This window comes from Solanum lycopersicum, chromosome 12 (assembly GCF_036512215.1).
Source record: "Solanum lycopersicum chromosome 12, SLM_r2.1".
NCBI lineage: Eukaryota > Viridiplantae > Streptophyta > Magnoliopsida > Solanales > Solanaceae > Solanum > Solanum lycopersicum.
The window spans coordinates 68,411,168-68,423,739 of record NC_090811.1 but is presented as its reverse complement, the minus strand read 5'-3'; the positions used below and the strand labels follow the sequence as shown (position 1 = coordinate 68,423,739).

The window sequence follows — 12,572 nt, the reverse complement described above, 5'->3', positions numbered from 1 at the left end:
GCACACCATTTTTTGGGTGATCTGGATTTCGACGTAAAAAATGCCAAATTTTTTCGTGGACGTCCGTCAAGACCTTGTCTATGCATACGGTTGGCCATCACGGCTTGTCCGACCCATTTGGAAGGTCAAACGAGCCCCGAAGCGACCATACCCCTCATTTCGACGATTTTCGTTTGCTATAGCACACCATTTTTTGGGTGATCCGGATTCCGACGTCAAAAATGTCAAATTTTTTCGTGGACGTCCGTCAAGACGTTGTCTATGTATACGGTTGGCCATCATGGCTTGTTCGACCCATTTGGAAGGTCAAACGAGCCCCGAAGCGAGCATACCCCTCATTTCGACGATTTTCGTGTGCTATAGCACACCATTTTTTGGGTGATCCGGATTCTGACGTCAAAAATGTCAAATTTTTTCGTGGACGTCCGTCAAGACCTTGTCTATGCATACGGTTGGCCATCACGGCTTGTCCGACCCATTTGGAAGGTCAAACAAGCCCCGAAGGGAGCATACCCCTCATTTCGAGGATTTTGGTGTGCTATAGCACACCATTTTTTGGGTGATTCGGATTCCGACGTCAAAAATGCCAAATTTTTTCGTGGACGTCCGTCAAGACTTCCGATTTTTGAATTAAAAAATCATGGGCTATAGCACACGAATAGCAATAAAATTTATCTTTACATACTTTGTGGCTCGTTTGAACATTAAAATGCACTAATTTTTTTCGGGACGAACTCATTTCATTTCTAAGGTATTAAAAACATCCCTAAAAAATTTTGGTCATTTTATTTTGGAATTTTCGAATCAAAAAATTCATGGGTTATAGCACATGAAAATTGAAAAAATCTACTTTTGTTTGCTTTGAGACTCGTTTGAACTTGAAGATACACCATTTTTCTCCGTGGAACAAATTGATTCCATTTCTAAGGTCTTAAAAGACGATCACAAAAAATTTCATCCATTTTATTTCGTGATTTTGGAATAAAAAAAATTCATGGATATAGCACACAAAAATCGATAAATATATTTTGCCTGCATTAGCACTCGTTTGAACTTGAAACTGCACTATTTTCCCACGTGACAAACTAGTTCCATTTCTAATGTCTTAAAGGACGTCAACGAAAAATTTCGGTCATTTTGTTTTGTAATTTCTGGATGAAAAAAAATTCTTGGGCTATAACACACGAAAATCAGTAAAGTATACTTTTGCCTCATTTGTGGCTCATTTAAACTTGAAAATGCAACATTTTTCTTCGCATGACGAAATGGTTCCATTTCTAAGGTCTTAACGAATGTACTCGCTCATTTTATTTTGGAATTTTCGGGTGAACAAAATCTATGGGCTATAGCACACGAAAATTCATAAATCTGTCTTTGCCTGCTTTGGGAATCGTTTGAACTTGAAAATGCACCATTTTTCCCTCTAGACGAACTAGTTCCATCTATAAGGTTATAACAGACGTATATGAAAAAAAATTTGGTCATTCAAACGAGCGCAAATGCACCATTTTAGCTTGCGGGATGAACTGGTTCTATTTTTAAGGTCTTAACTGACGTCAATAAAAAAATTCAGCTATCTTGTTTTGAAATTTTTGAATAAAAAAATTCATAGGTTATAGCACACGAAAATCGATAAAATTTATCTTTGCCAACTTTGGGGTCTGTTTGAACATAAAATGCACCATTTTTCTCCATGAGACGAACATGTTTCATTTCTAAGGTCTTAACGGACATCCTAGAAAATATTGATAATCTTGTTTTGGAATTTTCGGATAAAAAAATCAATGGTTATAGCACACGAAAATTGATAAATCTACCCGTGCTTGCTTTGTGGCTCATTTGAAATTGAAAATACACCCTTTTTTTTTCAGAACATATTGATTCCATTACAAATGTCTTAAAAAACGTTCACAAAAAATTTTGATCATTTTATTTCGAGATTTTTCTGATAAAAGAAATTCATGGGCTTTAACATATCAAAATCGATAAAATTTATATTTGTTTTTTTTTGCGCTCGTTTGAACTTAAAAATGCATTATTTTCCCCGCAGAGCAAACTAGTTTCATTTCTAAAATCTTAACGGACGTCCATGAAAAATTTCGGCAATTTTACTTCGGAATTTTTTCAACAAAAAATTCATGGGCTATTGCACACGAAAATAAGTAATTTTTTTCGTGCGTGACAAATTGGTTCCATTTGTAAGGTCTTAACAAACGTTCATGAAAAATTTCGATCATTTCGTTTTGAGATTTCAGAATAAAAAAAATTAATGGGCAATAGCACATGAAAATCGATAAAATATGTCTATGCCTGCATTGGGACGCGTTTTAACTTGAAAATGCACCATATATCCCCGCAAGACGATCTGGTTTCATTTATAAGATTTTTACGGACGTCCATGAAAAATTTTAGCCTCGAAATTTTGGATAAAAAAATTCATGTGCTATAAGATACGAAAATCGATAACTGTGCCTTCGTCTGTATTGGGGCTCGTTTGAACTTAAAAATGCATCATTTTTCTCCTCGGAGCGAACTGATTGCATTTGTAAGGTCTAAACTGACGTCTATGAAAAATTACAGTCATTTTATTTTGTTTTTTTTGCTACGGCACACGAAAATCAGAAAAACTGATTTGTGCCTGCTTTAGGGCTCCTTTGAACTTGAAAATGCATCTTTTTTTCTCGCGGGACGAACTGATTCCATTTTCTAAGGTCTTAAGACACGTCCATGATAAATTCAGTCATTTTGTTATGGGATAAAAAAAAATCCAAGGGTTATAGCACACCACAATTGATAAAATCTGCTTTTACTTGCTTTAGGTCTCGTTTGAATTAGAAAATGCACCATATTTCCCCGCGGGTCGAACTGGTTCAATTTCTAAGATCTTAACGGACGTCCATGAAAAGTTTTGGCCATTTTGTTTTAGGATTAAAAAAATTCATGGTCTATAGTACGCGAAAATTGGTAAAATCTACATTTCCGTGCTATGGGGCTTGTTTGAACTTGAAATGCAACATTTTTTCCTGCGAGACGAACTGGTTTCATTTCTAAGGTATTAACGGACGTTCATAAAAAATTTTGGTCATTTTATTTCGAGATATCCGGATAAAAAAAATAATTGGATGTATCAATTTTGGGTAAAAGAGACACCAAAAGTTTGGATTACCAAAAGTCCATGGACTATTGTACACAAAAATGGACAAAATGGGATTTACATGCTTCAGGCTCGTTTGACCTTGAAAATGGTTATTTTATGTGTCAGGGCCAACTAGCTCCATAGCTAACGTCCACAAAAAATTTGGGCAAAAAAGACATCAAATTTTGGATTACCAAAAATTCATGGATTATAACACACGAAAATTAGCAAAATGAGGGGTTTACCTGCTCCATGGCTCGTTTGACCTTTAAAATGGGTCGTTTTGACCGCCAGGGCCAACTCGTTCTATAGCTAACATCTTAAGGGACGTCCACAAATTTGGGAAAAAAAGCGCCGAAATTTTGGATCACTAAAAATGATCGTGGACTATAGCATACGAAAATTGATAAAATGAGGGGTTTACTTGCTCCGGGGCTCATTTGATCTTCAAAAGAGGTTGTTTTGGCCGTTATGTCTAACTGGCTCGATAGGTAACGTCTTAATAGATATCAGGAAAAATTTGAGCAAAAAAAAACGTCAGAATTCCGAATCACCAAAAATCCATGGACGATAGTATACGAAAATCGGTAAAATTTTTCAATATTTTTTTTGTGTATTATAGCCCATAGATCTAGCGTCGGAGCACAAAAAAAAATTCTCAAAAATTTTTATGAGAACCTTCGTAATGAGTTTGGAGTCCTCACGTATACTCGCACCATCTTTTAACGCTCATTTCTGCATTTACAAGCCCTATTTTAGTAATCGCCCAAATTTCTTGATTTTTCATGTGTATTAGCTTGGCACCCATAACATAAAGAAAAAGAAATTCTCAAATGAAGACCTCCGTAATGAGCTTGAAAACCTTCACATATACTCACACCATTTTGACGCTCATTTCCATGTTTGCAAACCGTTTTTTAAGAATCGCTAAATTTTTTAATTTTTCGTGGGTACATAAAACCCATGAATCTGGTGCCTGAAGCGAAAGCATCTTAAGTATTTTCTCAAAAAACTTTATGAAGATCTTCGTAATGAATCGGGGATCTTTCACGTTATGGTCAAGTGGATTTAATCCAATACCATCCAACATAAAAGTGTTTTCCTTTGATGGTGGATATTAGATTAATCGAACTAATTCATGGAGTGTCCCTAGATAAACGGTATTCATTCCCTATTCCATTAAAGAATGAATCGGAATCGATCTGCCAACATCAAGACAAAACGCCAAAATCCACTCCATCTCTAATAGAGGTAGAAAACACGACGAAGAAGGTTTGTTTTTTCTCCGAAGGGGAGATATTGAATATATCCTTCCGCCTTTAATCAGAGACTCGATTGAGCACCGACAAGGAGCACTACTCTAAGAGAGTATTTGTAAGGTTTCAAAACTCTCCTTGAGGTAATTGGTGTTACCAACATCTTGTGTATAAGTATAAATCCATAAATATAATACAACACCATTTAAGTACAAATATAATACACAAATTGAAAGAACATACCTCAGGTGTTCTTTTAGGAAAAACAAAATATAGACACCCCTATGTTCTCAGGGAAATCTTCTCAACAATCTCACCATGTAAGTTAAGCAATCAATCAATCAAATCCTACACACACCAGTTTCAATAAAGGAAAACATTGAAGTCTTTTTTTTTTCTTTTTTTTTTGTGAGATCATCTTAAAAAATGAAATACTGGCATGATATACCAAAACAGTTGCAAATTAGCAGTAGGAACTCCAGAACAAGCGAGCGACAATAGGCTCCCTATATTTCTGGAGCAGGTGCAGCAGGAGCCCTCAGAAGTGGTTGAAGAGCTTTGACAACAATACTCATGTTTGGACGGAATTCAGCTTCATATTGCACGCACAGTGCTGCCACGGCTGCCATCTATATTTAAGAGAAAAAAGAATAGCCAAACCGAAATTAGTTGCTAGTGAGTGAAGGTGTTGAAAAGGAAACTAAGGTAAAGACATAAATCCCATGGAACAAAGTTGTCTCGAAGGACCCAGTAAATATCAGAATAGATGCAAACCTACCGAAAAATAAGGCACACTGGAAGAAAGAGATCTATGTAGTATGTTTAGTTTATGTCCTATGATTTCTAGGAGTTTTTTAGTCATATCAGATTTAATACCAGTACAAATTAGCGAACTTCAAGTACTTACTATGTTCATAATTCATATTGTATAATATTAGTCTGAGATGAGTTCAAATAGAGTGACATAGCCAGTGAGAATATATATAACCTAACTAAAACTTGCTTGGGAATAAAACATAGTTTGTTGTATTGCGTCTGACGGGGAGACGAAGAGAGACAAAGTAGATATAGGACGACAAGGGGAGAAGAAGAAACCTTAGCCACTGCTTTCGGAGGACATCCTTTCAACTTTGGATCAACACATTGCTGCACTTTATCTTCACTCAGTCTCGGGGTAGCCTACAATTTAAAGAAGTAATTATACATCAGGAAATAGAATCTAAACATATTTAAGACCAAATCGAGGAGAAGACCACATAAGGGGAAAAATATTTAATAAGAAGATTTCTGATAAATCGAGCAGGAAGCAGTGCTCACCCAAGTAACCAGGCTCTGCTGTCCTCGAGGCATTGTATGATCTACAGGCTTTCTTCCGGTCAAAAGTTCAAGCAAGACCACTCCAAAGCTATACACATCACTCTTCTGTGTCAGTTGTCCAGTCATAGCGTATCTGTAATTGTTTTTGGGATACTTGGGTTAGATAATCTCCTGAAAAACTTGGGTTGGATAACTCTCCTGAAGCAAAACTACTTCTTAAGGCATCTTTACAAGAATAAAAGAGTAAAGCAGGTGACAGAGATGCCAACGGGTTAAACAGAAAATGGCACAATTGGATAAGAATGCTACTCCAGTAATTGAATATCTTCACAACTTTGCCATCCCATTTTGTAAAAAGAGCTTAAATACATAATTATTAATCATCATCTAGAAACACTCGTAGAGAACAAAACTACCTTCACTCAAGAACTTCGATATTTAGTCATTCACAAGAAGACAAAACCTTGAGTAGAAAACTGGTACTTATTCTACGGGCATGAACAAAAGTAGAATGTAAAAGGAACATCAAGATAACCATTATACATTTTATAACAAGAGATCCCACCATTCCACCTCAAATACTGTAATGGTTAATAGCAATCCCAGAAAAGTATAAGCAATACCCAATTTACTAAGTAGTTGCTTTTGCCATCCAAACAGATCAAATAACTAAAGATATGGCCTAAACAAACCAAGCTACTTCCCCATAACAAGCTAACTTTAGTGGCAAATTATATCTTGGAAGTTGTCAAATACAACATCCCCGATGAATAGGGGAAAACAATTTAATAGCAAAGATGGGCTTTTCAAATTTCCAAGAATCTCACAGCCTTTTACATTTAATAGTCAAAAACTTAATTCCAAAGCAGCTTTTGGCCTTTTGAGCTGTATTTAGCTTTTTATACCACAAGGGAGGAAGCACCTGAATTATAAATCGTTGTTTAGCGCCTTAGCCCCAATGGATTCTTAGGTCCCATAAAGTGGAGAAACCCTGTAAATCTGATGCATACACTATACACTTTGAGGTGTAGCATATGCATTAATAGCAACTACATATACTGTTTCGGTGGCTAAAACCTTCTTTTACAAGCTGATAGTTCGTCTCATCAGACTCTTATTCTAAAAAACTGGCACTCAATCTCATCAATAATTTCCAGCAAACATGCTTTACATAAGGAGCTCCCTTACATATAAATATACTTTTTTTAAGTCTTGTAAGTTGTCCTACAGAACTACATATATAAAACCACAGTTAGAAGCATCAGAAAACTTAGTAACTAGATTCTTTTTAAAATAGTAACAATGACTTAAGTGTTACTATATAGTTATTTACATAATGTATCACCAACATTCACCCATTCCTAGTAGATTCATTTCCGCCCCCACCTCCCACTTCTAACTTGGATTCTATTCCTAGTTCAAAATGTATCACACCAAAAAGGAAGTTAATCTAGCGCCAAGAACTCAAAAGGGAAAGAGTTCAGAATAACACCAAAATACACAACCATGTATAAAAAATTTGAGGAGAAACAGAGTACAAATTGAAGAAAACAAAGCTTAGTCAAAGAAGAAAAAGGCAGGAGACCATACTCTGGTGCATGATAGCCAAATGTTCCTAAAACTCGAGTAGAATGAAGGCGAGCAGCCATGTCAGGAGCCTGATTTGACAAGTTAAAATCTGCAATCTTTGCTTTGTAGTCTTCAAAGAGGAGGACATTGCTTGATCTGATATCCCTGTGTATTACTGAAGGTTGGACCTTCTCATGCAAATACTCAAGACCCCTAGCAGCATCAACAGCAATCCTTACCCGCTGCACCCACTCAAGTGTTGGGCCAGGCTGTGCCCCTTGTACTCCTTTCCTTCCTGTAAGCACATAAACAGTACAGAAATAATAGATTATATATCAAGCTAATAATTTCTCTCTCATTCAACTACATATATTTTTTTTCATACCGTGCAAAATATCATGCAAGGACCCCATCGTTGCAAACTCATAAGCTAATACACGAATGTTTCCTTCAACACAGTAGCCAAGCAACTCAACAAGATTGTCATGCTTCAATCTTGAAACTCTAGCAACCTTAAGATGAAACAGAAACATATATCAGAGAATATTACAAGTAATCAATTATCACAGCAATACACGGAGCAGCCAAAAAGAACCACATAAGAAAAGACCCTTGCCTGATTCAAGAAGTCAACATTAGTCTCAGGCTCGGATGAAACATCAAGCTTTTTCACAGCAACAGCCTTGCCATTGCTTAGATTAGCATAGTATACTCTCCCATAAGATCCTTCACCAATTAATGCTTTCGATCCAAAATTGTCAGTTTCCTGTTTCAGTTCATCCAAAGACAACGCAGGGACCTCTATAGTTGGCACTGCTTTATCCGCTTCAGCCCTGATAGGATCTGATACTCTTGACCCTTTCTGATATCCTGGTATCAGACAGAATTTTTTTGTAAAAAAAAGAAAAAAACTACCTCGTCTATTGGATAACTAAGACTTGTTTAAGAAGCACTAGAAAGGAAGCGCTGTCAAACATGACATAAATATTATTATCCTAAAATGATCCAGCTATATAGATTAAACGTGGCATGCACATGACATAGTCAATCAAAGGAAAATATGCCATACTCCTGTAAATTTTGATTGGTCTAAATGAACATCTTATAGTTCATTGCTAAAGGTTAAAAGTGAAAAGAAAAGACTACTATACTAGTCAGTTATGTAGAATGGAATTCGGAATATTCATTGAAACATTTTTTACCATTACCATTGAGCTTTTCTCTTTACTTTTCATAATCACTATTTTCATCTGGACTCTGTGACACTCATAAAATAGAAAGTTTAAATAGAATAGCTGGGAATTGTTCCCTGAAAGGTTGTATATACTTCCGATACAATATTTCCTGAGCCAACAAGCACAAGGGAATTGTTTGATGCACTTTTTAAGTGGAAAGTATTTATAACCAACAGATCCCAAAATAGATGAGCACAGAGAATCTAATTTCATATTTATTTATTTTTGCTGAAGAGAATAAATTTCATATTTGAAGTTGATATTTGGTCTTTCAGATTTTTTTTAAAGTCAAATCTTTTAGGAAAGCTATGAAAACTTCCTAGGAGGCTAGAATTAACAAAAGCAAATCAAAAGGCCTTCACTGATATCCAGTTTAAAGTATTCACAAGCAACTCTTCCTTATGCCACGATTAGACCATCAAGAAAAAAAAAACAAGGCTTCTATGGAGAAATTACAAGAGTTGGATCAAAGCAGATCTAATCTAATCTTTTATCTTGCAAGGAGACATCAAGATTATCTTTAAACAGAATCTTCTGTGATTCTTACAGTCCTGTTTCATTAGAATTTTGAGTAGATCTTAATTTCAGCAAAATCTTCATTTAGCCAGTCTACTTTCCGGATTTCGTACTGCTTGCATGGTTAAAACTTCTGAATACTGTGGTTTTGAATATCTTGGAAACTCTCTCAATTTTATTTTTATTTTTAACTGGTAAATTAGGAAACCCTATCAAATTGAATGCATATAAAATTTTAAAAACTGAACTAAGATTGACATCTATCATTTGCATAAGAGGCAAATGAATTGATGGTAAAATTAGAGTCACATATAAGGTAGCAAGTTTAGGATGCATCCGGACATTGGATCTCAGTGAAATCATTCTCTTGTCGAGTATGCTTACCAATCCATAACACTTGGTCCCACAATTTCACAGGATACCTATTTTCCAAACTGTACACAGTCTATAGCTTAAAGTTGTCAATTACAGTCACCTTAGGCGAACTGCAATTTATCTATAGAAGTACCCGGTTGGTCAACAAGTAGCAGATGATGCCTCACAAAAGATTTATAAGACATGTAGACTATAAAGACTAAAGAGAGAGACCAAACAGATATCACTCAGAAAAACCCAGTAAATTTAGATTTTTAAGACATTAAAGGCTTTGCTGACAGAATGACAATCTAAGATAATTATTTAACTTCAAAGCATCATAAACTGTACTCTAGTATGTGATGGGGATGCAACGACAAATTAACACTTTCAATCAGTTAAAAAATTGACATCAACGATTCAAAGACTCGTCTCAATGAAACAAAAAGGAGAGAAACAATTTGGTTTTCACTAAATAAAGCGTAAGCATAAATTTGAAAGTGTACCATCAGCATGACTTGCAGGGTGTTTCAGGTGCTCGGTTTCATGTGATGGGTAGGACTCCTCTACTTGACAGGTACAACACAGCCACCTTCTCATCCTTACTCTCTTTCTCAAATAAAGATCGTCTTCAGCCCTTCGGTTCTCCAAGCGTGAAAAGTAACCAGGAGGAGGAGCATGTGCCTGTGCAGTAAGTCAAATGTAAGAATGATTCAAAATGAACAAACATCATTGTATCATGCAAACCACAACACCTACTACCACTTCATTTTAAAATATAAATAAATTGAAAATGACATAACACTCTCTCCTTGTTTGGAGGGTGATTTACAAAGGTACTTGCAATAGTTGAAATGTAAATGACGAAAATGTATTTGACAAATGGAACACAAAAGCTGTGCATGCCTTTAAAAGTGCATTACCACAGAGTTTCTCTTTTTTTAAAAAATAAAATAAATTAAGAGTGTATTACTGCCGCGATTCCAAACCCAAAATTCAGTTTCAACAGAAATAAGGAAAGAAGAGCACCATTTCAAATCTATGGATATATCATTCTTTATGTAAGATGTCTAACCTTAATCTTTATGGAAAAAGGAAACATGTCCAGGCTTGCCAACCAAAAAAATCTCAAGTAAAAGCTACTATTTAAACATAACTTGCATTGTAAAATGAAGACGAGGAAAAGGAAGGTAGGAGCAGACAAATCAGAAATATTACTTTTCCCGGCCAATAAAATATGAAACTGATATCGAAAGATACAGAAATTAATACCAATTTATTGATGCAAGACTACAAAAATACATCAATTTTAATGCTTCCAATTTCATTTCCTTCTATACAAGCCTTAAAATGATACATTCCTCATCATTGGGCAAAAAGGAACAATTTTTTAAAAAAGAACTAGACATACTGTCATGGAATCAAAGCACTACAAATAGAACTCGACAATTAATTCCATTTCCAACAAGCCAAACTTCCACAATCCATATTTCAAAGCAAACTCACACATAGCCAGAGATACAATCAATCAACTAAGCTTCGATCCGAATATAAAATAAATCCTCTTTCGTAGCACGAAACTCGACTAAATAAGAAAATATACGTCCAAGAAACCTAATAGAGAAAATCTAATACAAGCTTTTGATGCAAGACTACAAAAATACATCACAATTCACTGCTGCGTCATTTGGCAAAAAGGGAACAAAACAAAGAGAAAACTGTCCTGTAATCAAAGCACTAAATATAGAATTCTACAATTAATTTCATTTCCAACAAACCAACTACACCTCAATCCCAATACAAAACAACTCCTCTTTTGCAGAAAATAAATGTGCAAGAAACACCAAAAAGGGAATTACTAATACAAGCCATGGATGCAAGACTCCAATTTCATTTCCTTCTATACAAGCCTTTTAAATGGTCCATTCCTCCTTATTTGGCAAAAAGGGAACACAACAAAGACAAAACCATCATGTAATCAAAGCACTAAACATAGAATTCTACAATTAATTCCATTTCCAAACAAACCAAACTTCCACAATCCACATTTCAAAGCAAAAACTCACACATAGCTAGACATCAATCAATCAACTATGCCTTAATACCAATACAAAATACCTCCTCTTTTATAGAAATCATCTATCCAAGAAACCCAACAAGGGGAACACCAAATCTTACCACTAGCCCTTGCCTGTGATAATTGCCATCCATAGCCATCAAATAAATCAACTACAGCTACAATTCACAAACCCAAATAAACAAAACAACACAAAGAAAGATTCTTTTTGAAATTTCCAGACAAGGGTTAGTTAGATCCAGAGGGTCCTAATAAAGAATATGGGAAAAGTTGAAAAAGAGAGAAAGAAATTGAAAATGGGTCAAAATTCAAAATTGATCCCTGAAACACAAATGAAACCCTGAAAACTCAAAAGGGGTTACGCCTCATAGACTAAACAACTCATTCAGATAAACTACAGCCATAGAAATCAACCGCAATTCAAGGGGTTGTTTGTTTGCTTCTTTTTTTTCTTAAATTTTTTTACCTGAAAAATTGAATCTTTTCTTGTTCTTCTGTAGCTTCTTGATTATGCTAAATCAAGACAATTATAAAGTGAAGAACAGGTAAGCAAAGACAGCGAGAACAAACGACACAGAGAGGAAAAAGGTAGGGGTGGATTTGCTTTGTTTGTATTGTTAAACTTTGAGAAATTGAAGGAGGGGGCCGAAGAGGAAAATATCAAAGTATATTTAGCTGTCACCAAAGGTGTAAACCCTTGGATAGGTTATTTTCATTCCGAGTTCGATAACCTGTATTAAAATTTGACTAAATTCAAGACTCATGTTCGATAATAAGATTCTTAATAGAGCACGAACATAATACTTTTGATTAGGACTGATGTGCTCCCTTCGTTCTATAATAGTTGTCACGTTTTATTTTTCAAGAGTCAAACGACGCCATAACAGATCTCGAACACGAAACTTCTTATTAGAAATGGAGTATTGCTTCTGTTCAAAATAGTTGTCACATTTCACTTTTCAAAAGTCAAACAATATAGTAGCAGAGCTTGAACACGATACTTTTGGTTAGGAACGAAACATTCCTCTTATTCAAAATAAGTGTTACGTTTCACATTTTAAAAGTCAAACGACATCATAACAAAGCTCTAAGATGATACTTCTGATTAAGAA

General features: G+C 35.3%; 1 protein-coding gene across 2 annotated transcripts; it reads right to left on the bottom strand.

The window, feature by feature from the left end:
- Positions 1-4,556: 4,556 nt before the first annotated feature.
- LOC101252374 (PTI1-like tyrosine-protein kinase 3) lies at positions 4,557-12,231 on the bottom strand. 2 transcript variants are annotated; one of them, XM_004252913.5, is made up of 8 exons: positions 11,562-12,231; positions 9,890-10,067; positions 7,895-8,148; positions 7,664-7,790; positions 7,300-7,573; positions 5,710-5,842; positions 5,488-5,571; positions 4,557-5,021 (listed from the first exon to the last, which is right to left on the bottom strand). In XM_004252913.5, exons 1-8 carry the CDS (start codon positions 11,598-11,600, stop codon positions 4,899-4,901), a joined length of 1,212 nt encoding a protein of 403 aa, XP_004252961.1. In that variant the 5' UTR covers positions 11,601-12,231; the 3' UTR covers positions 4,557-4,898. The 2 variants fall into 2 exon arrangements, with proteins under 2 accessions (XP_004252961.1, XP_004252962.1); XM_004252914.5 differs by having other exon boundaries at positions 11,927-12,193.
- Between the last annotated feature and the right edge of the window lie 341 nt (positions 12,232-12,572).